The sequence below is a fragment of the Capricornis sumatraensis genome, chromosome 5 (genome assembly GCF_032405125.1).
Source record: "Capricornis sumatraensis isolate serow.1 chromosome 5, serow.2, whole genome shotgun sequence".
NCBI classification, from domain to species: domain Eukaryota; kingdom Metazoa; phylum Chordata; class Mammalia; order Artiodactyla; family Bovidae; genus Capricornis; species Capricornis sumatraensis.
The window spans coordinates 53,596,011-53,623,595 of NC_091073.1; the positions used below are offsets into that span (position 1 = coordinate 53,596,011).

Sequence of the window (27,585 nt, forward strand, 5' to 3'; positions counted from 1 at the left end):
TTTTTTCCTATAAATAAAATGCATGATCTTTAAGGAAGGTTTGATATTTTGGCAATTTGGTGAATTAAAAGAGTAAGGAACTAAGAGTCTGTCCTCTGTCATCATCTAGTTCTGTGGCCCTGGGGCGGAGGGGGGTTCTCCTACAGTGTAAGTGTTAGCCGTTCAGTTGTGTCTGACTCTTTGTGACCCTGTGATTGTAGTCCACCAGGCTCCTCTGTCCATAGAGGTCTCCAGGCAAGAATACTGGAGTGGGTTGCCATTCCCTTCTCCAGGGGATCTTCCTGATCCGGGGATCAAACCCAGGTCTCCTGCGTTGCAGGCTGATTCTTTACCATCTGAGCCAGCGACACAAAGATAGTGACAAATCACTGAAATCTCAACTTCAGCTTCTTGTAAAACACCAGTGAGATCCCTCATAAAGTGCAGAGTGGACCAAGGGCCCTATAGCATAATTTGATCATATGACAATGAAAAAGAAACACAAATGTTTATTAGATTTATAACATTAACTTACAGCATTCATGACTAGACTTGCTATTAGATGACAAGTACTGGTTTCCCTTCCATTAAATACTAGCTGAGGGACCTTAACACTGTGTTTTTCATGCTCTTAATAGAAATTCCACTGCCCAGCCCAGCCCCAGGGCTTATTCCACAGGGAACTGCTGCCATGACATTAGATTAATTGCATGATTTCTTCTAATCTATTAAAAAACAGGAAAGAAAAGTTACAACTGGCTACATGGGGCTTAATTTATGTATCATCCATTCGAGTGTTTCACAAACTCACTTTTTTCTAAGAATCACACAAGGCCTTGTTAACACGAATTCCTTCCTGGTTCTCATCCTGAACCTAATTAATATTTTTCAAAGGGGCTTCACATGATTCTAATGATTAGGTAAGTTTGGGAAACTTTACATTAGAGGATCAACATTTTGATAGTGAATCCTAATGTTGGTATAAATTTAGTAATAAAAAGATACAGTGTGGCTGCTTGAGTTACAGTGTTTTCACCCTAACAACTAGATTATTTGAGTAGTTACAAACAGCTACATTAAAAATATATTTTATAGATCGACGTTGTCAGGTTTCCTAAGGTGTAACTCTTGGAGGAGGTCCATGGCAAAGGCCCCGTCCCCTAAGTCCAGGTTCTATTACTAGATTTTGGGCACTCCTTTTTGCTGCCACAAGTGATCCTTTCTGGCCCTATCAGGAGATTTCCTGGATGCTCTCCTGCTGAAAATGGATCTCTGGCCTCTTGCTGTTGGGTTAGTCAAGTTGAATGCTCTGACAGACCACCTGTTGTGATTGGTCCGTCTGCCTCACCTGCCTGGCACCCAGGATATATATAAGCTCTTCCACAGGGTAGTGATCTCACTTGTCTTGTTCAGCTTTTTGATACCCCAGAAATAAGTATAATAACATTAACAAAAACTGAAAAAGAAACCATGATGTGGAGAGATTGGAAAAGGACAAGGAAAGGAGCATGAGATGAGTAGGATGAAAGAAAGAGGACCAAAAAGAATGGTTGTGGAACTTCCTGACAGTCCAATGGTTAAGACTCCTCACTTTCAATGCAGGGGGCGTGGGTTCTATGCCTGGCCAGGAAACTAAGATGCCACATGCTGTGTGGCACAGCCAAAACAAAACAAAACAAAACAAAATATAGATTGTGCCTGCCCACCTCTTCATCTCCTCCCCATGTCAATCCCCCAAGAAGGGAGTAAAAGCACAGCCATTACTGGCAGTTTTCTTTAATTCCATTGAGAGTCAGTGCCATAAGTCAGTATTGCTCAGTGTCCAGTGACACCGTCCCCCAAACCATAACCACTTGCCCTACTCCCTGACTGCCTTTCTTGGCCAAATACACAGTTTCTCCAAGTGTGGTCAGCTTCTGAGCATCCCACTGGGATTCACCCAAACCAGGGCCCCCTATTCTCTCACTAACTCTTTTTCTTAACCAGCAGGCTCTAAGAGGGCAAATCAGATCTGGCTACTCAGGAAATCATCTCATATCTAACATTCACACTCGGACCTACTAAATACTTCACTCTTCTGGGCCTCAGTTCCCTAATCAACAAAGAGAGAAAGGTAGATTCAACAATTTCTAGGATAGTAGATTTAGGATAATACTTTGGATAATATTAAGATATTAGCAGGTTCTAGATTTCTATGGATTTCTATGAGAACCTTATTTCTACATTACCACTTCCAACTATAGGGGGAAAAAGTGTAGTTTCCTATGAAAGGAGCTTCAGGTATGAGGTAGGTCAGGAAGATTATTATTTTTATTATTTTTGGCCAGGGAACTGGCCATACGGATGATCATTAAGATGCGGCGCAAGAAAGGAATCCTCTCTGATTTTCATACTTGGGCATGATTGTGTACTTATAAACTTGTAAATTTATTTCTTTATATGGTTGGTGAGTAGCTTTGGTTTTGTAAATAGTAACTGTTTGATCCCACAACTATAGTGACGATGGAGCATTCTGATAACCATATACATTTACTCTTTTGGGGGTACCCAAGAAGATTTTAAGTATCATGGCTCTTCGATAAGGATTTTCCACTTCGCTGTTTCAGCATCTTACATTCTTTGTCTGTGTAACAGACCTGACCGCTTCTTGTACAGGGTAAATCTCATTTAACGGCTAGGATATCTTTTAAAGATATCCTAGATATCAAAGACCTTTGATATTAAACACATCAGAGACCTCTAAGATGAAGCTGTGAGGAGAAACACTACTGTGTGAGATGGTGCTGCACAGGATTATGCGGTATTCAAAAATCAGTAATGACAGGTTTTTCTTGTCAGAGTGTGGATAAGGCAGCATCCCTAGTCTCTCAAATAGGGGACAAAGCAATCAGCCAGTGAGAGAGCACCAACTTCTGACAGAATTGTAAAAGCAGGTGCCACTACTTATCCTTCTTATGTACCTCTTGTCCTCTTGGGTTAAATTCTTTCATGTCTGACTTGTGGCTGGGTCGATGCAGCATTTGCTGAGGTGGGGGAAGAGCATTGTAGTCAAATTGTCACAGCATTTTTCATTTAAAAACTAGGTTTTTGCCTCCGGCAATGCCATCTGTGAGTCTGTTTTCTGAGATGCTGACTGCATCGTTTTCCATCTCTGTGGTCGCTTATGCCATTGCAGTGTCTGTAGGAAAAGTATACGCCATCAAGCATGATTACACCATCGATGGGAACCAGGTATGGTCACCTTTTGGCTGAACTGGTTTGTAGGACTGAAAATAAGAAAATATGGGAAAGAATTTGTTGTCTGTTAAAGAAGGGATTGGTTTCTCCCATCCATCTTTACTGAGTTGGTTTCTCTCCTGCGTCTGCTAATTTAAAGTTATTTTGAAATATGCATGCTGTATCACTTCATTTTAAAAATATATTTTGTTGTTTATATATCCATATTTTATTATATATCTGAAAGATAAGAATGTAAAAAAAAACACATATGCATGATACACCATTATATTTTTAGAAATACTAGCTATAATTCCATAATATCATCTAATATCCAGTCAGTTTTTAGGTAGATAACCACAATATCATATCACAACTAAAAAAATGAATAATAATTCTTTAATAACATCAACTATCTAGCCAGTTTTTAGGTTGTCTTAAGTTTTTTGAACAGTTGATTTGTTTGGCTAAGTATCCAAAAAAGCTCCACGTGTTATATTAGCTAGATACATCTCTTTTTTATTTTACATTTTTAAAAGATTTATTTTTTTAATTGAGGTATAGTTGAAGTACTATACGTTTCAGGTGTGCAACATAGCAATTCACAAGCTTTAAAAGTTATACTCCATTTATGGTTCTTAGAAAATAATTGGCTATATTCCCTGTGCTGTTTGCATCACGCCTTTTAAGAAAAAAGTCAAAGTAATCCTAATTTTTAAAAACTTAATTCAGTTAGATCATAAATAACATTTAAGCTTAACGTATTAGGAGCAAGTTGGAATAAGAATTCTTCATGTAATCTAGTATCTCCTGGTAATTAAAAAAAATTTTTTTTCCTGGTAATTTTTTCAAAGGCAGCTATAATATGGCAAAAGATTGCCACAAACATCAATGATAATAGTTGTGACCACTTCAAACTGAGGTAGTTTATTGTGCAATTAATTACAGGTTTCCCCCATATCCAAAAGAGAGAGTTCCTATGAAAATCTTCTTAAGCTGAAATGGCAGTAAAGTGAAGAAGCAGTTACCTTAAGACACATCTTGCAAACGGATGCACAAAATACACTGAGATGAACAGGTGCTCACAAACACAGTTCAGAGCAATGGTGGCTCCGTGCTGAGATGCTGAGATGCTGAGTGTAGCTTCCCAGGAAGGAGCTTAGTGCTGCTACTCTCTCTGCTTGGGGAGGGGTTGCTGCAAAAACAAACATTTTTCTCCCTTTTTTCATAATAGCAAAAATTCTCTTGAGATTTCTTTGAGTTAGCAAAAACAAGTAACTAACTTAGACAGATCTTTTATAAACGCCAACTGGTGTAAAGCAAACTTTTGAAAAGCAGGGGATACCAGTAACAGATACAAGATGGGTTTTGTAGCATCTGATCCATTACCACGCTGATTTTCCACTGCTTGCAAATCTGCAAGTCTGGCTTGTGTCTATAAACACAGCATAGCAATTACAGCAATTAAATGATTAGCCCTCAGAATAATCATTCTCCAAGTCATAAGATACTTCCTAGCAAATATCCAACCTCAGAAAAAATATTTTATGTGAGAGTTGCAGATAGGCCACTCACCAGAAAGTAAGATAAAGCATTTCAGCAAAAGATACGTCAGTCTTCAGAAGAGTTGAGGGCAATGAAGCCTCTCTGAGGCTTTACGGAGCCCAGATTCCACATGTCTTTCAAGGTTTCCAAGCACCTTTAATGGTAAGAATTAAACTGGGACTCCCAGGCAGGCTGGGCTTGGGAGTTTGCTTTCTTAATGCTCTTTGCTGGACAAGAGTCTTCCAAAGATTTGATTTGTAGCATCACTACCATTCATTCTCTCTCTCTCTTAGGAATTCATCGCCTTTGGAATCAGCAACATCTTCTCTGGATTATTCTCTTGCTTTGTGGCTACCACTGCCCTGTCCCGCACTGCTGTCCAGGAGAGTACTGGGGGAAAGACACAGGTACGGGGCGGCGGTGTGGTAATATCCATCTGCTGCTGCTGCTAAGTCTCTTCAGTCGTGTGCGACCCCAAAGATGGCAACCCACCTGGCTCTGCCGTCCCTGGGATTCTCCAGGCAAGAACACTGGAGTGGGTTGCCATTTCCTTCTCCAATGCATGAAAGTGAAAAGTGAAAGCTAGAATGATGTAAAGTATGAGTCAGGGGAACGGTGGCTCAGAAAGGCTTGCAAAAGAACTCAGGACCATTAGCCTTTGAGAAAAGTAAACTTGCACATCCTGTTCTGATTCCACCTGGGACCTCTCCGTCTCTGTGGCGATGATCTACCCCCTCCCTGTAAACCTCTTTATAGTTTTATGATGCAGTAAGTCTCAAACCTTTTTGTGTCGTTGCCCAGCTGGCAGATAGCTCCACTTACTTGCATTTGCAGGGATGATAACAGTTGATAATGAAGGTGCTGATTTTTTTCTATTTGTTATCTGGAAATAGAGAAGGCCTAGTAAGATCTCTTTGTGGCTTAATGAGTTATTCTGTTTTCAGGAAAATGAAAAGCTGTCTATTTACATTTCCTTTACCAAGGATCAGGAACTTCCTCCAGAGGCCTTGCATCCAACAGAACCACAGTTTGCTAGCTAAGCATATTTCTGCTAAACACTTTGTCATTTCTTCCTGAGAAAGACTTTTGTTCTTGAAGTTCTGAATGTGGGTTTGATCTTGCCTTTAACTGTGATTTTAAGTTGTGGCCTTCCCCCAAACCAGCATCCCAGTCAATCTCTGGAAAACTCCTCCTTCACTAGGCCAGATAGCTCAGGATCTGTACTCAGGCCATCCTTTTCAGCAGGACGTGAGTCAGCTATGCCAAACCAAATGGATGAGGGTGAGGGGCAGGCTCAGGGATTGTGCTTCTATTACGCCTGGGGAGTTTTCTCCTCCCAACACGGAAAGAACTATTATTTAAGAGTAAATAGTACTTTGAGACTATAAGGAGCAACAATCCAAAGTAAATAGTTTAACACATACAATCTACACACAGTCTTCAAATAGGATTTCTTTTTCAGGTAGAGATGCAAATAAATATAAAAAAGAGAGTAACTGAGAAAATGAATGACTCCAACTGTGAGTGGCCCAAGGAGAGTCTGAATTGTCTCCAAGGTGCCCACGATGCTCCTTTCCCATTCATAACAGACCTTCGTGACAGAGTCAGAGGAATTGGCCTTCTCCAATTTCTTGGCTCCTGATGAACAAACATTTACTTTTAATTTTCAGAATTACCCTATTTAAGATTGAGTTTCCTTCTCCATTTTTCTGAACACATTTCTAGCTCTGAGAGAGCAAATAAAACAATACAGCCTCAAATAGGAAGCATAACCGGAGATCTGTGGTTAAGGGGAAGAGGTTGGAGGTGATTGCCAAAGTTGCTCCTGTGTTCAGGGGCAACTGTTAGCAGTGAAGTTTTCTGCGGCTTCCACTGGACATGGAGACCTGACAAGCTCCCCAAGGCACATGGCTATAAGTGGGTGCAGGCAGATCCCCAAGAGCTGATGTTCACTGTCTGCTAACTCCAGGCTCTGATGGGGACAGCCCTCTCCCCCTTCCTTTCCCCTCAAGAATGCCCATGCAAAGTGATCCCTTGGCAGAAGGTTTGGGGATAATGCTGTTCTGGTAAGCTAATACTCCCTGCCACACACTGGCATGTATTATATTTAGGAATGAAGGATGCCAGGATTTCAGTACTGAAGAATGAAGCAAGCACAGAAATCACTTGGTATTTCATTACTGAAATGTATACTAAGTTCTGGGGTTAAAAGTCTATGTGTCTGGACTAAAATCCAGGAACTAATAACCAACTAAACTGGCAAGTCTTCCCTTGTTTGACTTTTCCTGCACTTTTCATGTTGGAGCCCCAGTTTCAGTACGTATGCAATGGGGAGTAATCATGGTATCCACCTCACAGGGACACTGTATAGATTATATTTTTTTTTCTCTTCCATATAAATTTATTTATTTTATTTTTTTAATTTTAAAATCTTTAATTCTTAGATATGTTCCCAAACATGAAACCCCCTCCCACCTCCCTCCCCATAACATCTCTGTGGGTCATCCCCATGCACCAGCCCCAAGCATGCTGTATCCTGCGTCAGACATAGACTGGCGATTCAATTCTTACATGATAGTATACATGATAGAATGCCATTCTCCCAAATCATCCCACCCTCTCCCTCTCTCTCTGAGTCCAAAAGTCCGTTATACACTGCTGTGTCTTTTTCCTGTCTTGCGTACAGGGTCGTCATTGCCATCTTTCTAAATGCCATATATATGTGTTAGTATACTGTATTGGTGTTTTTCTTTCTGGCTTACTTCACTCTGTATAATCGGCTCCAGTTTCATCCATCTCATCAGAACTGATTCAAATGAATTCTTTTTAATGGCTGAGTAATACTCCATTGTGTACATGTACCAAAGCTTTCTTATCCATTCATCTGCTGATGGACATCTAGGTTGTTTCCATGTCCTGGCTATTATAAACAGTGCTGCGATGAACATTGGGGTACATGTGTCTCTTTCAATTCTGGTTTCCTCGGTGTGTATGCCCAGCAGTGGGATTGCTGGGTCATAAGGTAGTTCTATTTGCAATTTTTAAAGGAATCTCCACACTGTTCTCCATAGTGGCTGTACTAGTTTGCATTCCCACCAACAGTGTAGGAGGGTTCCCTTTTCTCCACACCCTCTCCAGCATTTATTGCTTGCAGATTTTTGGATCACAGCCATTCTGACTGGTGTGAAGTGGTACCTCATTGTGGTTTTGATTTGCATTTCTCTGATAATGAGTGATGTTGAGCATCTTTTCATGTGTTTGTTAGCCATCCGTATGTCTTTGGAGAAATGTCTATTTAGTTCTTTGGCCCATTTTTTGATTGGGTCGTTTATTTTTCTGGAATTGAGCTGCATAAGTTGCTTGTATATTTTTGAGATTAGTTGTTTGTCAGTTGCTTCATTTGCTATTATTTTCTCCCATTCAGAAGGCTGTCTTTTCACCTTGCGTATATTTTCCTTTATTGTGCAGAAGCTTTTAATTTTAATTAGATCCCATTTGTTTATTTTTGCTTTTATTTCCAGAATTCTGGGAGGTGGATCATAGAGGATCCTGCTGTGATTTATGTCTGAGAGTGTTTTGCCTATATTCTCCTCTAGGAGTTTTATAGTTTCTGGTCTTACATTTAGATCTTTAATCCATTTTGAGTTTATTTTTGTGTGCGGTGTTAGAAAGTGATCTAGTTTCATTCTTCTACAAGTGGTTGACCAGTTTTCCCAGCACCACTTGTTAAAGAGATTGTCTTTACTCCATTGTATATTCTTGCCTCCTTTGTCAAAGATAAGGTGTCCATATGTGTGTGGATTTATCTCTGGGCTTTCTATTTTGTTCCATTGATCTATATTTCTGTCTTTGTGCCAGTACCATACTGTCTTGATGACTGTGGCTTTGTAGTAAAGCCTGAAGTCAGGCAAGTTGATTCCTCCAGTTCCATTCTTCTTTCTCAAGATTGCTTTGGCTATTCGAGGTTTTTTGTATTTCCATATAAATCTTGAAATTATTTGTTCTAGTTCTGTGAAAAATATGGCTGGTAGCTTGATAGGGATTGCGTTGAATTTGTAAATTGCTTTGGGTAGTATACTCATTTTCACTATATTGATTCTTCCAACCCATGAACATGGTATATTTCTCCATCTATTAGTGTCCTCTTTGATTTCTTTCATCAGTGTTTTATAGTTTTCTATATATAGGTCTTTAGTTTCTTTGGGTAGATATATTCCTAAATATTTTATTCTTTTTGTTGCAATGGTGAATGGAATTGTTTCCTTAATTTCTTTTTCTACTTTCTCATTATTAGTGTATAGGAATGCAAGGGATTTCTGTGTGTTGATTTTATATCCTGCAACTTTACTATATTCATTGATTAGCTCTAGTAATTTTCTGGTGGAGTCTTTAGGGTTTTCCATGTAGAGGATCATGTCATCTGCAAACAGTGAGAGTTTTACTTCTTCTTTTCCAATTTGGATTCCTTTTATTTCTTTTTCTGCTCTGATTGCTGTGGCCAAAACTTCCAGAACTATGTTGAATAGTAGCGGTGAAAGTGGACACCCTTGTCTTGTTCCTGACTTTAGGGGAAATGCTTTCAATTTTTCACCATTAAGGATAATGTTTGCTGTGGGTTTGTCATATATAGCTTTTATTATGTTGAGGTATGTTCCTTCTATTCCTGCTTTCTGGAGAGTTTTTATCATAAATGGATGTTGAATTTTGTCAAAGGCCTTCTCTGCATCTATTGAGATAATCATATGGTTTTTATTGTATAGATTAAATAAGCAAATGGTTGTAAAATTCTGGCACATACATGTTGACTGTTGATTGTTCCGGTCATTAAGTTCTCAAGGTAAGAATAATGCCTTAGTACTTATGACACATACATTGTATCTGACACATAAGAAACATATATTTGCTGAATGAATGGATGGAATCATGAGTGTCAGTGGATATCAACTGCTTTCAGCACATCTATAGATGCTCAAGACTGCAACCTGTGCTTTCTCTCATCCCCATCTGACGTCTAATGATTCATGAAAAAGTAATTCTGATGACAAACTATTCTCCAGCCCTGGTTATCCTCTCACTTAACAGAAGAATTAATTGTCTAGCAATGGAATCTGCTCATAGATAAAAAATATACAGCATTTCCTGTCAAACAAGTAATTTTCCCTTATAAAGTACAGGTAGTGGGTCCCCTGGGAGATTTAAAAAATAGTAACCAAAATTAGTCTTAGTCCCCATCAGTTCAGTTCAGTAGCTCAGTTGTGTCCGACTCCTTGCAACCCTATGAATTGCAGCACGCCAGGCCTCCCTGTCCATCACAACTCCTGGAGTTCACTCAGACTTATGTCCATGAGTCAGTGATGCCATCCAGCCATCTCATCCTCTGTCGTCCCCTTCTCCTCATGCCCCCAATCCCTCCCAGCATCAGGGTCTTTTCCAATGAGTAAACTCTTAGCATGAGGTGGCCAAACTATAGGAGTTTCAGCTTTAGCATCATTCCTTCCAGAGAACACCCAGGACTGATCTCTTTTAGAATGGACTGGTTGGATCTCCTTGCAGTCCAAGGGACTCTCAAGAGTCTTCTCCAACACCACAGTTCAAAAGCATCAATTTATCGGTGCTCAGCTTTCTTCACAGTCCAACTCTCACATCCATACATGACCACTGGAAAAACCAGAACCTTGACTAGATGAACCTTTGTTGGCAAAGTAATGTCTCTGCTTTTGAATATGCTATCTAGGTTGGTCATAACTTTCCTTCCAAGGGGTAAGCGTCTTTTAATTTCATGGCTGCAGTCACCATCTGCAGTGATTTTGGAGCCCCCAAAATAAAGTCTGACACTGTTTCTACTGTTTCCCCATCTATTTCCCATGAACTGATGGGACCAGATGCCATGATCTGAGTTTTCTGAATGTTGAGCTTTAAGCCAACTTTTTCACTCTCCTCTTTCACTTTCATCAAGAGGCTCTTTAGTTCCTCTTCACTTTCTGCCATAAGGGTGGTATCATCTGCATATCTGAGATTATTGATATTTCTCCCGGCATTCTTGATCCCAGCGTTTCTCATGATGTACTCTGCATAGACGTTAAATAAGCATGGTGACAATATACAGCCTTGATGTACTTCTTATCCTATTTGGAACCAGTCTGTTGTTCCATGTCCAGTTCTAACTCTTCCTTCCTGACCTGCATAGAGGTTTCTCAAGAGGCAGGTCAGGTGGTCTGGTATTCCCATCTCTTTCAGAATTTTCCACAGTTTATTGTGATCCGCACAGTCAAAGGCTTTGGCACAATCAATAAAGCAGAAATAGATGTTTTTCTGGAACTCTCTTGCTTTTTCCATGATCCAGCAGATGTTGGCAATTTGATCTCTGGTTCCTCTGCCTTTTCTAAATCCAGCTTGAACATCTGGAAGTTCACGGTTCACATATTGCTGAAGCTTGGCTTGGAGAATTTTGAGCATTACTTTACTAGCTTGTGAGATGAGTGCAATTGTGCAGTGGTTTGAACATTCTTTGGCATTTCCTTTCTTCGGGATTGGAATGAAAACTGACCTTTTCCAGTCCTGTGGCCACTGCTGAGTTTTCCAAATTTGCTGGCATATTGAGTGCAGCACTTTCACAGCATCATCTTTCAGGATTTGAAATAGCTCCACTGGAATTCCATCACCTTCACTAGCTTTGTTCTTAGTGATGCTTTCTAAGGCCCACTTGACTTCACATTCCAGGATGTCTGGCTCTAGGTAAGTGATCACACCATCGTGATGATCTGGGTCGTGAAGATCTTTTCTGTACAGTTTTTCTGTGTATTCTTGCCACTTCTTCTTAATATCTTCTGCTTCTGTTAGGTCCATACCATTTCTGTCCTTTATTGAGCCCATCTTTGCATGAAATGTTCCCTTGGTATCTCTAATTTTCTTGAAGAGATCTCCAGTCTTTCCCATTCTGTTGTTTTCCTCTATTTCTTTGCATTGATCACTGAAAAAGGCTTTCTTATCTCTCCTTGCTATTCTCTGGAACTCTGCATTCAGATGCTTATATCTTTCCTTTTCTCCTTTGCTTTTCACTTCTCTTCTTTTCACAGCTATTTGTAAGGCCTCCCCAGACAGCCATTTTGCTTTTTTGCATTTCTTTTCCATGGGGATGGTCTTGATCCCTGTCTCCTGTACAGTGTCACAAACCTCATTCCATAGTTCATCAGGCACTCTGTCTATCAGATCTAGGCCCTTAAGTCTATTTCTCACTTCCACCATATAATCATAAGAGATTTGATTAAGGTCTTACCTGAATGGTCTAGTGGTTTTCCCTACTTCCTTCAATTTAATTCTAAATTTGGCAATAAGGAGTTCATGATCTGAGCCACAGTCAGCTCCTGGTCTTGTTTTTGCTGACTGTATAGAGCTTCTCCATCTTTGGCTGCAAAGAATATAATCAGTCTGATTTTGGTGTTGACCATCTGGTGATGTCCATGTGTAGAGTCTTCTCTTGTGTTGTTGGAAGAGGGTGTTTGCTATGACCAGTGCATTCTCTTGGCAAAACTCTATTAGCCTTTGCCCTGCTTCATTCCATACTCCAAGGCCAAATTTGCCTGTTATTCCAGGTGTTTCTTGACTTCCTACTTTTGCATTCCAGTCCCCTATAATGAAAAGGACATCTTTTTTGGGTGTTAGTTCTAAAAGGTCTTGTAGGTCTTCATAGAACCGTTTAACTTCAGCTTCTTCAGCATTACTGGTTAGGGCATGGGCTTGGATTACCATGATATTGAATGGTTTGCTTTGGAAACGAACAGAGATCATTCTGTAATTTTTGAGATTGCATCCAAGTGCTGCATTTCGGACTCTTTTGTTGACCATAATGGCTACTCCATTTCTTCTAAGGGATTCCTGCCTACAGTAGTAGATATAATGGTCATCTGAATTAAATTCACCCGTTCCAGTCCATCTTAGTTCGCTGATTCCTAGAATGTCGACGTTGACTCTTGCCATCTCCTGTTTGATCACTTCCAATTTGCCTTGATTCATGGACCTAACATTCCAGGTTCCTATGCAATATTGCTCTTTACAGCATCGGACCTTGCTTCTATCACCAGTCACATCCACGACTGGGTATTGTTTTTGCTTTGGCTCCATCCCTTCATTCTTTCTGGAGTTATTTCTCCACTGATCTCCAGCAGCATATTGGACACTTAACTGACCTGGGGAGTTCCTCTTTCAGTATCCTATCATTTTGCCTTTTCATACTGTTCAGGGGTTCTCAAGGCAAGAATCCTGAAGTGGTTTGCCATTCCCTTCTCCAGTGGACCACATTATAGTTGAGGGCTAATTATTCCCTATCCTTGGTGAGTAGGTGGCCACCCTCGAGCTGGCTTTGGTCCCTGTTCCCAAATCTCCATCTCTTTCTCCAATCCACAGAGCCCACAGTGAGATGCAAGTGGCTCATGATAGACAATAAATATTAGTTAAGTAATTCCACAGAACTAAAGGAAGGAAAGAAAGGAGGGAAAGATGAAGGAAAGATACCAGATTCTCTGCTTAGATAGGAGAGGGGGGGAAAATCTCACTAAGGTACTGGGAACCTAGACGTGTGGTGCTGCAAGATACAGATTACCTAGAAATGGGGGTGTGGATGGACAGAACAGACTTTTCAGTGTATCATATACATAATATGGCCTCAGGCTAGCCTAGCTATCCTCTGAACATGACTGATCAATTTGCCAGATGGAGTGGATGAGTATGGCTATGACATTTCCTTATGTTTTTGGATTTTTATTTGTATTGGCTTTATGTGTCTCCTTGAATGCAAGCATTGTGCGTTGGGCAGCACCAGGGCCCAATGCACCCACCTCTACTGCTTCCTGTCTGCTCGCTTGGTTTCTGGCTCCCTCTCTCCTCTCCTTTGTTTTAGAGTTTCTAGGCTTCACCTTGGCCAGGCCCCAGCTGTCTCAGCAGAGAATCCATTGGTCATCTAATCATACCACAGCATAGTCCCCACCCCCTCAGCTTCTGTCCTAGCTAGTTGTGAATCCTGGGAGAGCTTTTCTGCCAGTGAAGGTGAAGATTCTGAAGCTTCCTTTACTCCTGCTACTGGCCCCGTCACACGGGCTGCTGTAGGAGGATGCTGGTGACATGGTCCTGCCTCTCAACAGACTCATGTGGTGTTTTTGAATCTGCAGGACTGGTGAATTTATTTTCTCTGAGATTATCATGGCAACCGTGCCTGCAAAATGTTATTAGAATCGTTATCAGGTTGCCGATTCCATAATGCAGAAGAATCAATTATGTGCTATGAGAAGTTATTTCCCAAGAATGCTTCAAGGTTCTGTTGTCCAGGAACAAGGATGGGCTGGGTTTCCTGGAATACTGACCTCTTAAATTGACACCAAAAAATAGAGGTCTGCCATGTACCCAAGTGCAATCAAGCCAAACTAGCTTTACTCTAGCAGACCTAGCCCCCATATTTTCTTTTTCTCTGCCATAGCTACTAAATGTATTTGGTTTTAGCAAATAATTCTTATTTCTCTCAACAGGACTGAGCAGAAGGAGGGAGCTAGGGGAGCATTGTGTGCCCATGAACAGGCTCTTGCACACATGCGTGCAGCAAACACATATTCAGAGTGGGAAGCACAGACCCTGACTATGGGAGATGTGTGTGTCTTTCAGGTCGCTGGCATCATCTCAGCTGGGGTTGTGATGATCGCCATCGTTGCCCTGGGGAAGTTGCTGGAACCCCTGCAGAAGGTATAACCTTGCTTCTTGCCACACTGACTGCTTACTTTCCCTTCACTGCTCTGCTACCCAAGAAATAGCAGGGGATTTAAAAGTCATCAAATGGCAAACCATTTCACTGAATAACCTGGACTTCCCCATCTTTCCTGGCAGTCGGTCTTGGCAGCTGTTGTAATTGCCAATCTGAAGGGGATGTTTATGCAGGTGTGTGATGTTCCTCATCTGTGGAGGCAGAATAAGACTGATGCTGTAAGTTGCTTGCCATCCTTTTTTTTTTTTTTTCTGAAATAGGAATTACTTATGTGCTTTGTGCCATAATATTATGTCCCCTTATCTCCTGAGTCTTACTTGCAGTTTGGGAAGCAGAGCAGTAATTAGAATTTTGTGGATAAGCCAAAACTGTGAAGTCTTCCACATGAGCTACAATTTGTGAAGGTCCTATATCTCTGGGAAGATCCATTTTGTACAAGAATCCTATATGAGCTCCTTCATAAACCACTGGCCTTCTAAAGCCAAAGAACAAATTAAAAAAAAAAAAACCCTCTAATCTAGAAGGACAAATAAAACACAAAGCAGAAACAAAATGCAAAACCCTATGTTGATTATAATTTTGATTAAAATAATCTTTACAACTCTTCTGAGGAATTGTAAAAACAAAAAAGAAGAAGAAGAAGCTAAACCCTTCAGAGATCTGCTATAATTTGAACCAAAACAGATAGAAAGAATGGGAAAAAATTCCCTATCTGTCTATACGGAAAGATCTCCAAGACAAATTGTTAAGTAAAAACAGACTGGTCCAAATTGAAGAGTGTGTATAACACACTAAAAGAAAGGAAAATAATCTGTTTTGCAGTGGTATATGCAAAAAAAAAATGCTGGTGAAAAATGTGCACATGTGTACACACACACACACACACACACACACAGAAATAAAAGAGAATGTAAGAGAGAAAAGAGGATGGGAATGAATGGAGAAAGGAGAGGGTTGCAACCAAGATTTTTCACTGCACATTTTTTTGGTCACACCATGTTGCTTGCGGGATCTTAGTTCCCCAACCAGAATTCAAACCTGAACCCCCTGCAGTGGGTGTGTGGAGTCTTAACCACTGGACCTCCAAGAAAGTGCCTCTGCACACCTTTTTAATACCAATTTTATTTTGAACTATGTTAATATATATCAGGGCTTCCCTGGTGGCTCAGTGGTAAAGAATCTGCCTGCCAATGCAGGAAACAGGGGTTTGATCCCTGGATGGTGAAGATCCCCTGGAGGAGGAAATGGCAACCCACTCCAGTATTCTTGCCTGGGGAATTTCATGGACAGAGGAACCTGGTGGACTATCGTCCATGGGGTCGCAAAGAGTTGGACATAACTCAGTGACTAAAACAATAATATATCACCTATTCAAAAATTAAATCTAAAAATATTTTAATGGGACAGTTGGCCTGTATTTGGAAGTCCAATTTCCACTCAAAGTGTGTAAAGATGTCAGAATATTTTACAAAGCTGTGATTTGTTCATGGACAATTGATATTATTTTTACAGGTAGTCACCCACTTCATGGTACCTGATGAATTAGCATTTTTCATTTTCATGTTTTCCTAGGTTATCTGGGTATTTACATGCATGGCATCCATCATTCTGGGACTGGACCTCGGTTTACTAGCTGGCCTTGTGTTCGGATTTCTCACCGTGGTCCTGAGAGTTCAATTGTGAGTAATATAAGATCCAAGGTACCGATAAACAGGACAGCACACCCTGAAATTTCTGATACAATTTTGATAAGTATCATAAAACTACTCCCTTTCACAGTAGTGACTATTTATTAGTGCTTCTACAAATTAGACATTATCATAATTAGTCTTTAAAAAAATCCTGTGAATATGTTTTATTATTCTCATTTGATAGGGAAGATAATTGAAACTCAGTAGGTTAAGAACCTTTCCTAAGATCACACAGCTAGTATTTTGCAGAGCCAGCATTTCAAAGATGTATCCCACCCCAAAATCTATGCACTTACTCACAGGCCCTACTGCTAGGTTCACCTCCAAGTCATGGTAAGACTGAAAGATACATGATCAGCAAAAGACTGAGGTTGCCGTGTAGTTTCTTTTTAAAATGAGATGAAGTCTAAGAGGCCCTGGGGACCCAAGTCTTCGGCCCAGACAGCTGCTAAATATATTATGGCTCATTTTCTTTTGAAGCTAGTAACCCAGAAGTTATGTAATAACCCAGAATAGGAGACTTTAAGACAGTTGATTGTAGCCAAAATTCATTCAAATCTGCCAAATAAGGTATGTACCTAATAAGCCATACCAATAATGCAAAATAGATATAATCAGGTCATGTAGAGAGTGAAAGCAGCAGAGACACAGTTCAAAGTAATGGAAAACAATCTATGAGGCAGCTTGGAGGTGTGTTTGTTTCATTTGGACTCTTGAGAAGCCTTCGGTAGGTACCTTTCTATGTCTCTGGCATTTTCTGAACAGAGAGTTGAAGAGAGCTTCTCTCGAAGCCTCTGCTATCTTCCCAGGCTTCTGGCTCCTTCTTGGCCTGCACTTGGGTCACAAAGGAATGAAAAACCTGGGTAAACCTAACACAGATGTCTATAGCTTAGCCTGGGCCCATCTTTCCTGTTCCACCAAGCAGTTCTCCTTCCCTCCCCTGGCATGTTGGAGCCTACCCAAAAGCTTGTGTTTACCGTCTCAACACCCTTAAGTGGTTGCCCAGGGGCCTGAAAGACTTCTCAAGCTCCCAAAGCACCCAGTTTTCTTCTGGGAAACACCCCAGAAACTCTCCTTGGAAGACGATGTCTTCTGAGTTCTGGCTGCCTCCGTATTTACTGTAACTTGTGTGTGATTGATGGGGAGAAGGGTTTTTAGAGAAAGACCACACAGTTTCTGAGCTTTAAGGTAAAAATCAGCATGGCACAGTAAGCCCAGGAGAAATGGATGAAACCCTTTACCTGCAGATTTGGTAATGGGGCTTTGACCCAACCAAAAGCAGTATCCTCCCCAGGATTTAATTTCCAGTAATTATAAGCCTGGGCCAGAGAGCACATTGCTGAGAGCACCCCAAACAGACATTCTTTGTTAGGCATAGTATTTAGCATATGTCCCTAGTCACAGTTGAGGAATCCTGGAATTTATGTGATTGCATCAGGAACAGGAAATCAACAATCTGGTCCTCCCAGGCTCCTATTTCTATGAAATGAGACTAATTGGACCACTGCAGACTTCCCATACTTCATCAGAAAGTTGCTATAACTCACAAGGTAGATCTAGGCACTGTGCCAAACCATGAAGACCCACAGGTTAAAGATAGAGGCTGTGCTTCTCTTCCCTCCAGAGCTTTTTTGAACTTCTCTAAACCTCAGTTTACTCACCCTTAAAAATGAGGATAATACTGTTGACCATTCAGGGCTCAAATAAGATTTAACATGTGTGAAACTCTTTGCTTATCCTATAAAGTGCCACACATATGAAAGTACGATGCTCATTACTTCTTGCAGGCATTGGAAAAGAGGCACACTTCATTTTTTACCCCCAGGCTTGCACAAATACCAGCTGTTCACTTCAGAGTTAGCTACCAGAAAATGTCATCTGCAATAAGGACAGAGTCCCAAGACATCCAAATTATGCGCTCTTTGGATTCTATCATTTCTTCTAATGTTTTATTCTAAAATATGCCTGTTCCAAAAAATCCTGACCTTAATTTTTCTTCTTTTAGTCCATCTTGGAACAGCCTTGGAAGTATCCCCAGCACAGACATCTACAAAAGCACCAAGAATTACAAAAATGTAAGTGCCCTTGGGAGACACTGGCTAGATTTGGGTTTGCTAAGCTGGATTTTCAGAGGTTACATATTTCTCTTCTAGTGTGTTAGGGATAAGGTAGCCGAAAAGGGAGGCTACTTCTGTTGGGAAAGTCCATAAGGATACTGGGCATACTAGGAAAACTTCTGTTCCAGTGTGCCCTCTGATATCCTGTGTGTGCTTGCTCAGTTGTGTCCAACCCTTTGCGACCCCATGGACTGTAGCCTGCTAGGCTCCTCTGTCCATAGGGATTCTCCAGGCAAGAATACTGGAGTGGGTTGCCATGCCCTCCTCCAGGGGATCTTCCCAACCCAGGGGTTGAACCCAGGTCTCCCTCACTGCAGGCAGATTCCTTAGTGTCTGAGCCCCCAGTGAAGCCCTCTGAGCCACCATGGAAGCTCTCTGATATGCATTTTGTTCATGCTAGTTAAGATGTCATTTTAATGTCAAACCACTGTAAGAGGTAGTTTTTAAAAAACAGGCAATTCAATTATTTCCAAAAGTTGAATCAAAATTCTATTTCTCTGAGTGAATGGGGTCAAAAGACACAAACTTCCAGGTATAAAATAAGCCACGGGGATGTAATATACAGTATGGTGACCAAAGTTAATAATACTATATAGCATATCTCAAAATTGCTAAGAGAATAGATCTTAAAAAGTCCTTACCACACAAAAAAATTTGTAATTACATATTGTGACAGATGTTAACTAGACTTATAGTGGTGACCATTTTGCAATATATACAAATATCAGGTTGTACATAATATGTACAATGTGAACATATGAAACTAATATGTCAGTTATAACTTTAAAAAGACAGCCTCAGAGACCTCTAGGACAAAATAAAATATATCAACATATGAGTAACAGCAGTCCCCAAAAAGGAGAAGAGAAAAAAAAAGATAAAATGTTTGAATAAGTATCAAAATGTTCCCAAATTAGAAGAAAAATATGTACAAATCCAGAATGCCCACTGAACCCAGTTAATGTACACATAAAAATCCATACCCAGAAATATTACAGTGATAGGGTTGAAAGCCATGAAATAAAAAAAATTTTTAAGCAGCAAGAGGAAAAAAATTTCTATTTCTCTATGTTATCATTATCCTTTATGAAATTCTCTGAAATCCCTGTGAAGTCATGTTCTCTGTCACAAAGAACCTTATTTGACATCTTTATCCTTGGCATTGGAAGAAATAATACATAATACAGAAAATCAAAAATGAAGAAAATGAACATTCCATTGATGGGCTTATATTCCCTGCCAAAAAAAAAAAAGATTGCTAAGTGACAAGAGGGAACAAAGATGAAAAAACAGAGAAAGAAATTTCAAAGGGGTAGTCCAAGATGGATTCTGGAGTAGGAAGATTCTGAACTCCCCTCCCCCTAAGGACACACCCAATCTACAGCTACTTACTAGCAACAAGAAAACATATAAAAGTAAAAATCTCACTGGTAAAGGAAAATATAGTAAAGGTAGATTAACCAGGTATATATTTAGAAGCAAAGCCCAACAAATAACTGTAAAATATCTATGGAATCACAAAAGACCCTGAGTAGCGAAAGCAATCTCGAGAAAGAACTAAGCAGGAGACATCATGCTCCTTGATTTCAAGTTCTGCTATAAAGTGAAGTCGCTCAGTCGTGTCCGACTCTTTGTGACCCCATGGACTGTAGCCTACCAGGCTCCTCCCTTCCATGGGATTCTCCAGACAAGAATACTGGAGTGGGTTGCCATTTCCTTCTCCAAGGGATCTTCCTGACCCAGGGATCGAACTCAGGTCTCCAGCATTCCAGGCAGATGCTTTAACCTCTGAGCCACCAGGGAAGCCCTCTGCTATAAAGCTATTGCCATATACTCTGGTTTCTCTTCAGATCATATAAATATTTCCCCTTTCTACTCCAAAGTTATTATAATCAAAAAAGTATAGTATTAGCATCAAAATACATATAAATCAATGGAATATAATAGAGAGCCCAGAAATAAATTCACAGTTATATTGACAGCTTATAACAAGAATATACAATGGAAAAAAGATAGTCTCTTTAATTGGTGATATTCAGTTCAGTCAGTTCAGTTGCTCAGTCATGTTTGACTCTTTGCAACCCCATGGACTGCAGTTCACCAGGCCTCCCTGTCCATCACCAACTCCCGGAGTTTACTCAAACTCATGTCCATTGAGTTGATGATGCCATCCAATCATCTCACCCTCTGTTGTCCCCTTCTCCTCATTCCTTCAATCTTTCCCAGCATCAGGGTCTTTTCAAATGAGTCAGTTCTTCTCATCAGCTAGCCAAAGTATTGGAGTTTCAGCTTCAACATCAGTCCTTCCAATGAACATTCAGGACTGATATCCTTTAGGATGGACTGGTTGGATCTCCTTGCAGTTCAAGGGACCCTCAAGAGTCTGCTCCAACACCACAGTTCAAAAGAGTCAATTTTTCGATGCTCAGCTTTCTTTATAGTTCAACTCTCACATCCGTACATGATTATTGGAAAAACCATAGCTTTGACTAGACAGACCTTTGTTGGCAAAGTAATGTCTCTGGTTTTAATATCCTGTCTAGGTTGGTCATAACTTTTCTTCCAAGGAGTAAGCATCTTTTTATTTCATGGCTGCAGTCACCATCCGCAGTGATTTTGGAGCACCCCAAAATAAAGTCTGACACTGTTTCTGCTGTTTCCCCATCTATTTGCCATGAAGTGATGGAACCGGATGTCATGATCTTTGTCTTTTGAATGTTGAGCCTCAAGCCAAGTTTTCACTCTCCTTTTCACTTTCATCAAGAGGCTCTTTAGTTCTTCTTTGCTTTCTGCCATAAGGGTGGTGTCATCTGCACATCTGAGGTTATTGATATTTCTCCTGGCAATCTTGATTCTAGCTTGTGCTTCTTCCAGCCCAGCGTTTCTCATGATGTACTCTGCATATAAGTTAAATAAGCAGGGTGACAATATACAGCCTTGACGTACTCCTTTCTCGATTTAGAACCAGTCTGTTGTTCCATGTCCAGTTCTAACTGTTGCTTCCTGACCTGTGTACAGATTTCTCAAGAGGCAGGTCAGGTAGTCTGGTATTCCCATCTCTCTAAGAATTTTCCAGAGTTTTTTGTGGTCCACACAGTCAAAGGCTTTGGCATAGTCAATAAAGCAGAAGTCAGTGATGTTAGGGATACTGAACAGCCATATGCAAAAGAATGAAACTGGACCACTATCTTGTATAATATACAAAAATGAACTCAAAATGGATTAAAGACTTGAATATAAGACCTGAAACCATAAAACTAGAAGAAAAGAAGGGACGTTAGCTCCAAACATCATCACCTATTCCAGTTCTTGCTATTTATGTGAAGAAAATGAAAACACTAATTCAGAAAGATGTATGCACTCCTATGATCACTGCAGCATTGTTTACCATAGCCAAGATATGAAAATAACTTAAGTGTCCACTGATAGATGAATGGATAAAGAAATGAGCATGCGCACACACGTGGGCACGCACATACACACATGAATACTAATCAGTGATAAAAAAGAAAATCTTACCATTTGTAACCACATGGATGGATCTTAAGGTTATTATGAAAAGTGAAAGAAGACAGGGAAAGACAAATACCATTAGAGGTATAGATTCTAAAAAACAACACAAATGAATAAAAACAAAATGAAACAAAAATCACAGATACAAAGGACAGATTGGTGATTACCAGTGGGGAAGGGGGTTGGAGTTTCGGTGAAATGGATGAGGGGGGCGAAGAGGGTATTTATTGTGGTGATCATTTTGTGGTGTATATGAATATAGAATTATTATGTTGCATATACAGAACTAATATAGTGCTATATACCAGTTTTATCTCAATTTAAAACATTTCTAATGGTGGGAAGTAGACCTGCCGTGAAAGAAAGTAAAGAAAGAAACAACAAAATAAAGAAAACATGTATTTTAGCGACAAATAGTTTTTAAAAGCAAAGAAAAAATTTTTTTAGGTATTAGATACTGAATCTAAAATTCCAGTAGCTGCTACTTCATTTATTTTCACAATCTCTGGCAGTTGTGTTGAGCCAGGTGTTGTCAAGAGCTAGAAATGATTCTATGATGGTCTGAGGCAGGGAACCTTTGGTGAGTTGGGGGTTCTGAGTTCTAGGCTCTAACTTGTGGAGACCTTGTACAAGTCAGTCAGCCTCTCAGGGCCTCAGTTTTCTCATCTGAAGGGGCTGGATGAAAACTGCTGTGATTCCTCAAGGGTAGAAAAGTCCATGATTCTGTTAGGTTCAATTTTTGTCTGGCCTCTGTGTCAGGGTGCTGCTGCTGCTAAGTCACTTCAGTCGTGTCCAACTTTGTGTGACCCCATAAATGGCAGCCCACCAGGCTCCTCCATCCCTGGGATTCTCCAGGCAAGAACACTGGAGTGGGTTGCCATTTCTTTCTCCAATGCATGAAAGTGAAAAGTGAAAGTGAAGTCGCTCAGTCGTGTCCAACTCTTCACGACCCCATGGACTGCAGCCCACCAGGCCCCTCCGTCCCTGGGATTCTCCAGGCAAGAATGGTGGAGTGGGGTGCCATTGCCTTCTCCAGAACAAGCAAATATCATAATAGGCTTCAGTTCCTGCAAGTCCCTTAAATTTTGCTCCTTTTTTTCCCCTCACTATTTTGAAATAGTTGGAGATGGGGAGAAGGCCAGTCATATGAAATTGAGGCAATTCATATGATGATTTGGAGCCTCAGTTTCACTTCTTTTTAACTTTTCATTTTGTACTGGGACATAGCCAATTGACAAACAATGTTGTGATAGTTTCAGGTGAACAGCAAAGAGACTCAGCCATACATATATGTGTATATATTCTCCCCCAAACACCTCTCCTATCCAGGCTGCCATGTAACACTGAGCAGAGTTCCATGTGCTATGGAATTCTGGTTATCCATTTAAAATATAGCAGTGTGTACATGCCCATCCCAAACTCCCTAACTATCCCTGCCCCCTCCTTCTTCCCCCATACCAACAACCATAAGCTCATTCTCAAAGTCTGTGAGTGTGTTTCGTAAGTTCATTTGTATCATTTCTTTTTGGATTCCACTTATAAGGGACGTCATAGGATATTTCTCCTCCTCTGACCGACTGACTTCACTCAGTGTAACACTCTCTAAGTCCATCCATGGTGCTACGAATGGCATTCTCCCAGTCTTTTTATGCCTGAGTAATGCTTCATTGTATGTATGTGCTGCATCTTGTTTGTCGATGGACGTTCTCCGCCGATGGACATTCAGGTTGCTTCCACGTCCTGACTGTTGTAAACAGTGCTGCAGTGAATGCTGGGGTGCCTGTCTCTTTTTGGATCATGTTTTTCTCTGGATCCGTGCCCCAGGAGTGGGATTACAGGGATATACAGTATCTGTGTTTTGGAGTCTCAGTTTTGTCATCTGGAAATTAGAGGGCTGAATAATTGCTTTCTAAGACTGTTTCTATTCTGACCTTCTCTGTGACTGTGGAAGTTCAGGAATTTGTGTAACTCTGTCTCCCAACTGTGATCTAGGCCCTATTCAAGGAAAGTTGAGTGCCACTGCCTAGCTCCTTGGAGCAATTCTAACTCAGCTCCTAGCTGAATAGCCAAAAGCTTAATTGAATATTTAAATGATTTAAACTCATACAATTTTTTTTAAATACTAGATTGAAGAACTTGAAGGTGTGAAGATTCTGAGATTTTCTAGCCCTATTTTTTATGGCAACGTTGATGGTTTGAAAAAATGTATCAAGTCCACAGTAAGTATTTTATCCCTAGAAATTTGGTTTCTAACCACCTTTGAGACTTCATTCATTTTACAGGTATTTATTTGGCCCTATGCCATGTTCCCTTTGTACAGGGCATTAATAATTATAAAACCCTTGCCCTCAAATAACTTTTAATCTGTTAATATTTGGGGACAGGAAAAAACCAATAATAACACATATGTTAAAATTCAGGTAGCAATAATTGTGCTGGACAAAACCACAAGAGATGTCTCCAGGCAGAATCTGAGTAAGTTCCAAATAAGAAGTGTAGACAATAAGTGTTAAGATTTCATGGAAGGGAGCGATCCATGTCAGGCTTTGGATGTCAGCAATCGGGCTTTGCATGGCAGTTGGGCAGAAGGAAGGAGATTAATGCAGGGGTTTGGGAACTGTGTGAGCTGAGAAGAAAATGTGGGAATGTATATTGGGTAAGGGGTGAGGGGCAGTTGGAATAAAGGGTAAGAAGTATAAGTGGGTTATATAAACAGGGAATTCTGGTCTTGAATTCTATGCTATGCTTTGAAGGTGGAATTTGCCTCTAGATCAGTGTTTAACCTAAGGTTCAAAGGAATGTTCCTAAATTTTGCAACAAGAGGGCTTTGTTATGTTAAGGAAATTTGTTAAGACTTAAAGCTACAAAGGTTATTTTTTGCTGGTTTTTTTTTTTTTTTTTTTTTTACAGTCTTAGAGTCTTCAATATACTACTACCTTTCCTGAGTCTCTGGAGAAGGAGGTGGCAACCCACTCCAGTACTCTTGCCTGGAAAATCCCATGGGCAGAGGAGCCTGGTAGGCTGCAGTCCATGAGGTCCCAAAGAGCTGGACATGATTGAGTGACTTCACTTTCACTTTCACTTTCCCTGAGTCTCTGGGTGGGTGGGTTAGGGTGGCCTGGTAGTGGAGACCTCTATCAGACCTCAGAATTTCTTTTTTGGCAGGATATAGAAGGAAGTACAGAGAAGGCAATAGCAACCCACTCCAGTACTCTTCCCTGGAAAATCCCATGGATGGAGGGGCCTAGTAGGCTACAGTCCATGGGGTCGTGAAGAGTTAGACACGACTGAGCAACTTCACTTTCACTTTTCACTTTCCTGCATTGGAGAAGGAAATGGCAAGCCACTCCAGTGTTCTTGCCTGGAGAATTCCAGGGACGGGAGAGCCTAGTGGGCTGCCGTCTATGGAGTCACACAGAGTCGGACACGACTGAAGCAAATTAGCAGCAGCAGCAGCAGGAAAAGGGAGTAATACTGCTTGAGAATAGCCTTTCCAGGTAAAAACAGTCATTAATGAGCCCATTAGAAACCAAATGTTCTAACTAACTTAACATTTATTTCCAAAGGTTGGATTTGATGCCATTAGAGTATATAATAAGAGGCTGAAAGCACTGAGAAAAATACAAAAGCTCATCAAGAAAGGGCAGTTAAGAGCAACAAAGGTAAGGCAACGTCATCCTTTCCACTCCCCCTCTGAAATTCTCTCATTTCTCAGATGACATTAGAGCAGTTAGATTGTCCAAAATTAAATGTGTTCTCTTTGGTACCCAGATGTGAACAGGCGGATGACACACGTATGTCAGAGAACAGCTGAGCTGTTCTTTCAGGCAAGAGAGAATGGGAAAGAATAAAATGACATCAGCAGAGCTCCTTGGAAACACAGGGTGTGATTTATCTTCCTCTTTCATGAAATAAATCTTACTTTTACTGAAAGGAACAAAACAAGTGCTAATTCAATACTAGACAATTATTCACAATAGAAGACAGTTATAGGTTTATAGACTTTTAGAGCTACGGTATTACCTTTCATTCAACCATTCCTGCCAATATATCTCTTGCCTAAGTTCCACCATCTTCCAGAAATCAAGCATTTCCTGGCTTCACTGCTCTTCCCTTTTTCTTCCTAGAGAACATCAAAATTTGGGCTGAGGTAAATCTTATTCCCTAAGAGTTCATCCTCTTGATGTTTTGCTTACCAAGGAACAGTTTGTAGGACTGTTAAGTCATTTTAGATTAATTGTTGAAAGACATCCCAGCTAATTGGTAATTAAGTTGGCAATGCTTTCTTTGTTTAGAATGGCATTATAAGTGGTGCTGGTTCATCAAATAATGCTTTTGAGCCTGATGAAGATATTGAAAATCCAGAAGAACCTGATATCCCAACCAAGGAAATAGAGATCCAAGTGGATTGGAACTCTGAGCTTCCAGTCAAAGTGAATGTTCCCAAAGTGCCAATCCATAGCCTCGTACTTGACTGTGGAGCCGTCTCATTCTTGGATGTTGTTGGAGTGAGATCATTGCGTGTGGTAAGGTTCTGGTGTTTCGAATTACAGATTTGGAGCTTTGGTAATAGTAAAACGATTACTATTTTTCCTGGTGTTGCAGAAGGGTAACTGATTGCACGGGTTCTGTAATTTTTCTAGGGGGATGCTTTTGCAATGGAATGTATTCTTAAAGCATGGGTTGCAGAGCTGGACTCCCTAGGCTTGAATCCTGGCTCTACAACTTATTAGTGGTGTGACTGTGGGCAAATCGCTTAATCTGTCTGTACCTCAGTTTCTCCATCTGAATGTGGGGATAGTGATGGTACCTCCTTCATAGGCTTGTTATGAGGATTAAATGAGAAGAATGAAGAGTGTCTGGCACATGGTCACCTGTCAGCAAGTATTACCATTTGTTACATTTTCATTTCCTGAGAATATACATGGAATATGAAAAGAAAAATGGGCAAAATTTAAGTATTATGTTTTTATCTGTTATGTGAACAGCAGCAGAATGAGAAACACGGTAGAGCTGGAAAAGCCAGGCATTATCAAGGTTAGATCTGCAGGAAGTAGGCCAGACATCTAGGCAGTCAAAGAGTTGAATGAAGAGCATGCGGGACAGAAACGTTCTTATCAGAAAGCAGGTATGCAAGCTCAAGTTCAGTGATTCATTTAACAAATAGATGTGCAATACCTCAGATGTGCCAAGCACTTGGCTGGGGACCAGAAACTATTAATAATTATGAAGTAGCCATAGTTTCTACCCTCCTGGGACTAAGCGATCTAGGGGGCAAGGAAAATGTTAAATAATCTTTTAAATAACAATTGTATTAAGTGCTCAAAACAGACTAATGATGTCAACTTGACCAGGAGTGTCAAGTTTAAGTGAAGCCTCATGTAGGTATCAAGAGGATTGGGCAGAAAAGCAGGCAAGTTCAAGGCACCGACAATCAGGTTTACGTAATAATGTCAAACTACTCTCAACTGAGGTTTAACTTAGCTGGGGCTTCTTGTTGCTTTCAAATGCTAAAGTGACAATTTTGAAAACTCCAGACTTTATACTTGCATAGAGGTCTTGATCTTTTTTCCCCAGAAAATTTAAGCTCTGTTTTATTATTGTCCATGGGTCTTTTGTTTTGTCCATAGGTCTTCCATCTTAATTCTTTTAATTAAACTTTTTATTTTGAGATAACTGTAGATCCCCATAAAACTATAAGAAATAATACAGAGAGATCCTCAGTACCACTTATCCAGTTTCTTTCAGTGGTAACACCTTGCAAAACTATAGTGTA

General features: G+C 40.4%; 1 protein-coding gene across 1 annotated transcript in view; it reads left to right on the top strand.

Annotated features, from left to right (window-relative positions):
* SLC26A4 (solute carrier family 26 member 4) overlaps nucleotides 1–27,585 on the top strand; it is a 59,266-nt gene that overhangs the window by 23,755 nt on the left and 7,926 nt on the right. Inside the window, exons 8-16 of the mRNA XM_068973067.1 lie at nucleotides 3,063–3,210; nucleotides 5,034–5,147; nucleotides 14,392–14,469; nucleotides 14,611–14,706; nucleotides 16,061–16,167; nucleotides 18,185–18,254; nucleotides 23,936–24,028; nucleotides 25,376–25,471; nucleotides 26,105–26,335. Of these exons, the coding sequence (XP_068829168.1) occupies nucleotides 3,063–3,210; nucleotides 5,034–5,147; nucleotides 14,392–14,469; nucleotides 14,611–14,706; nucleotides 16,061–16,167; nucleotides 18,185–18,254; nucleotides 23,936–24,028; nucleotides 25,376–25,471; nucleotides 26,105–26,335 (1,033 nt within the window). The remainder of the gene's footprint in view (nucleotides 1–3,062; nucleotides 3,211–5,033; nucleotides 5,148–14,391; nucleotides 14,470–14,610; nucleotides 14,707–16,060; nucleotides 16,168–18,184; nucleotides 18,255–23,935; nucleotides 24,029–25,375; nucleotides 25,472–26,104; nucleotides 26,336–27,585) is intronic.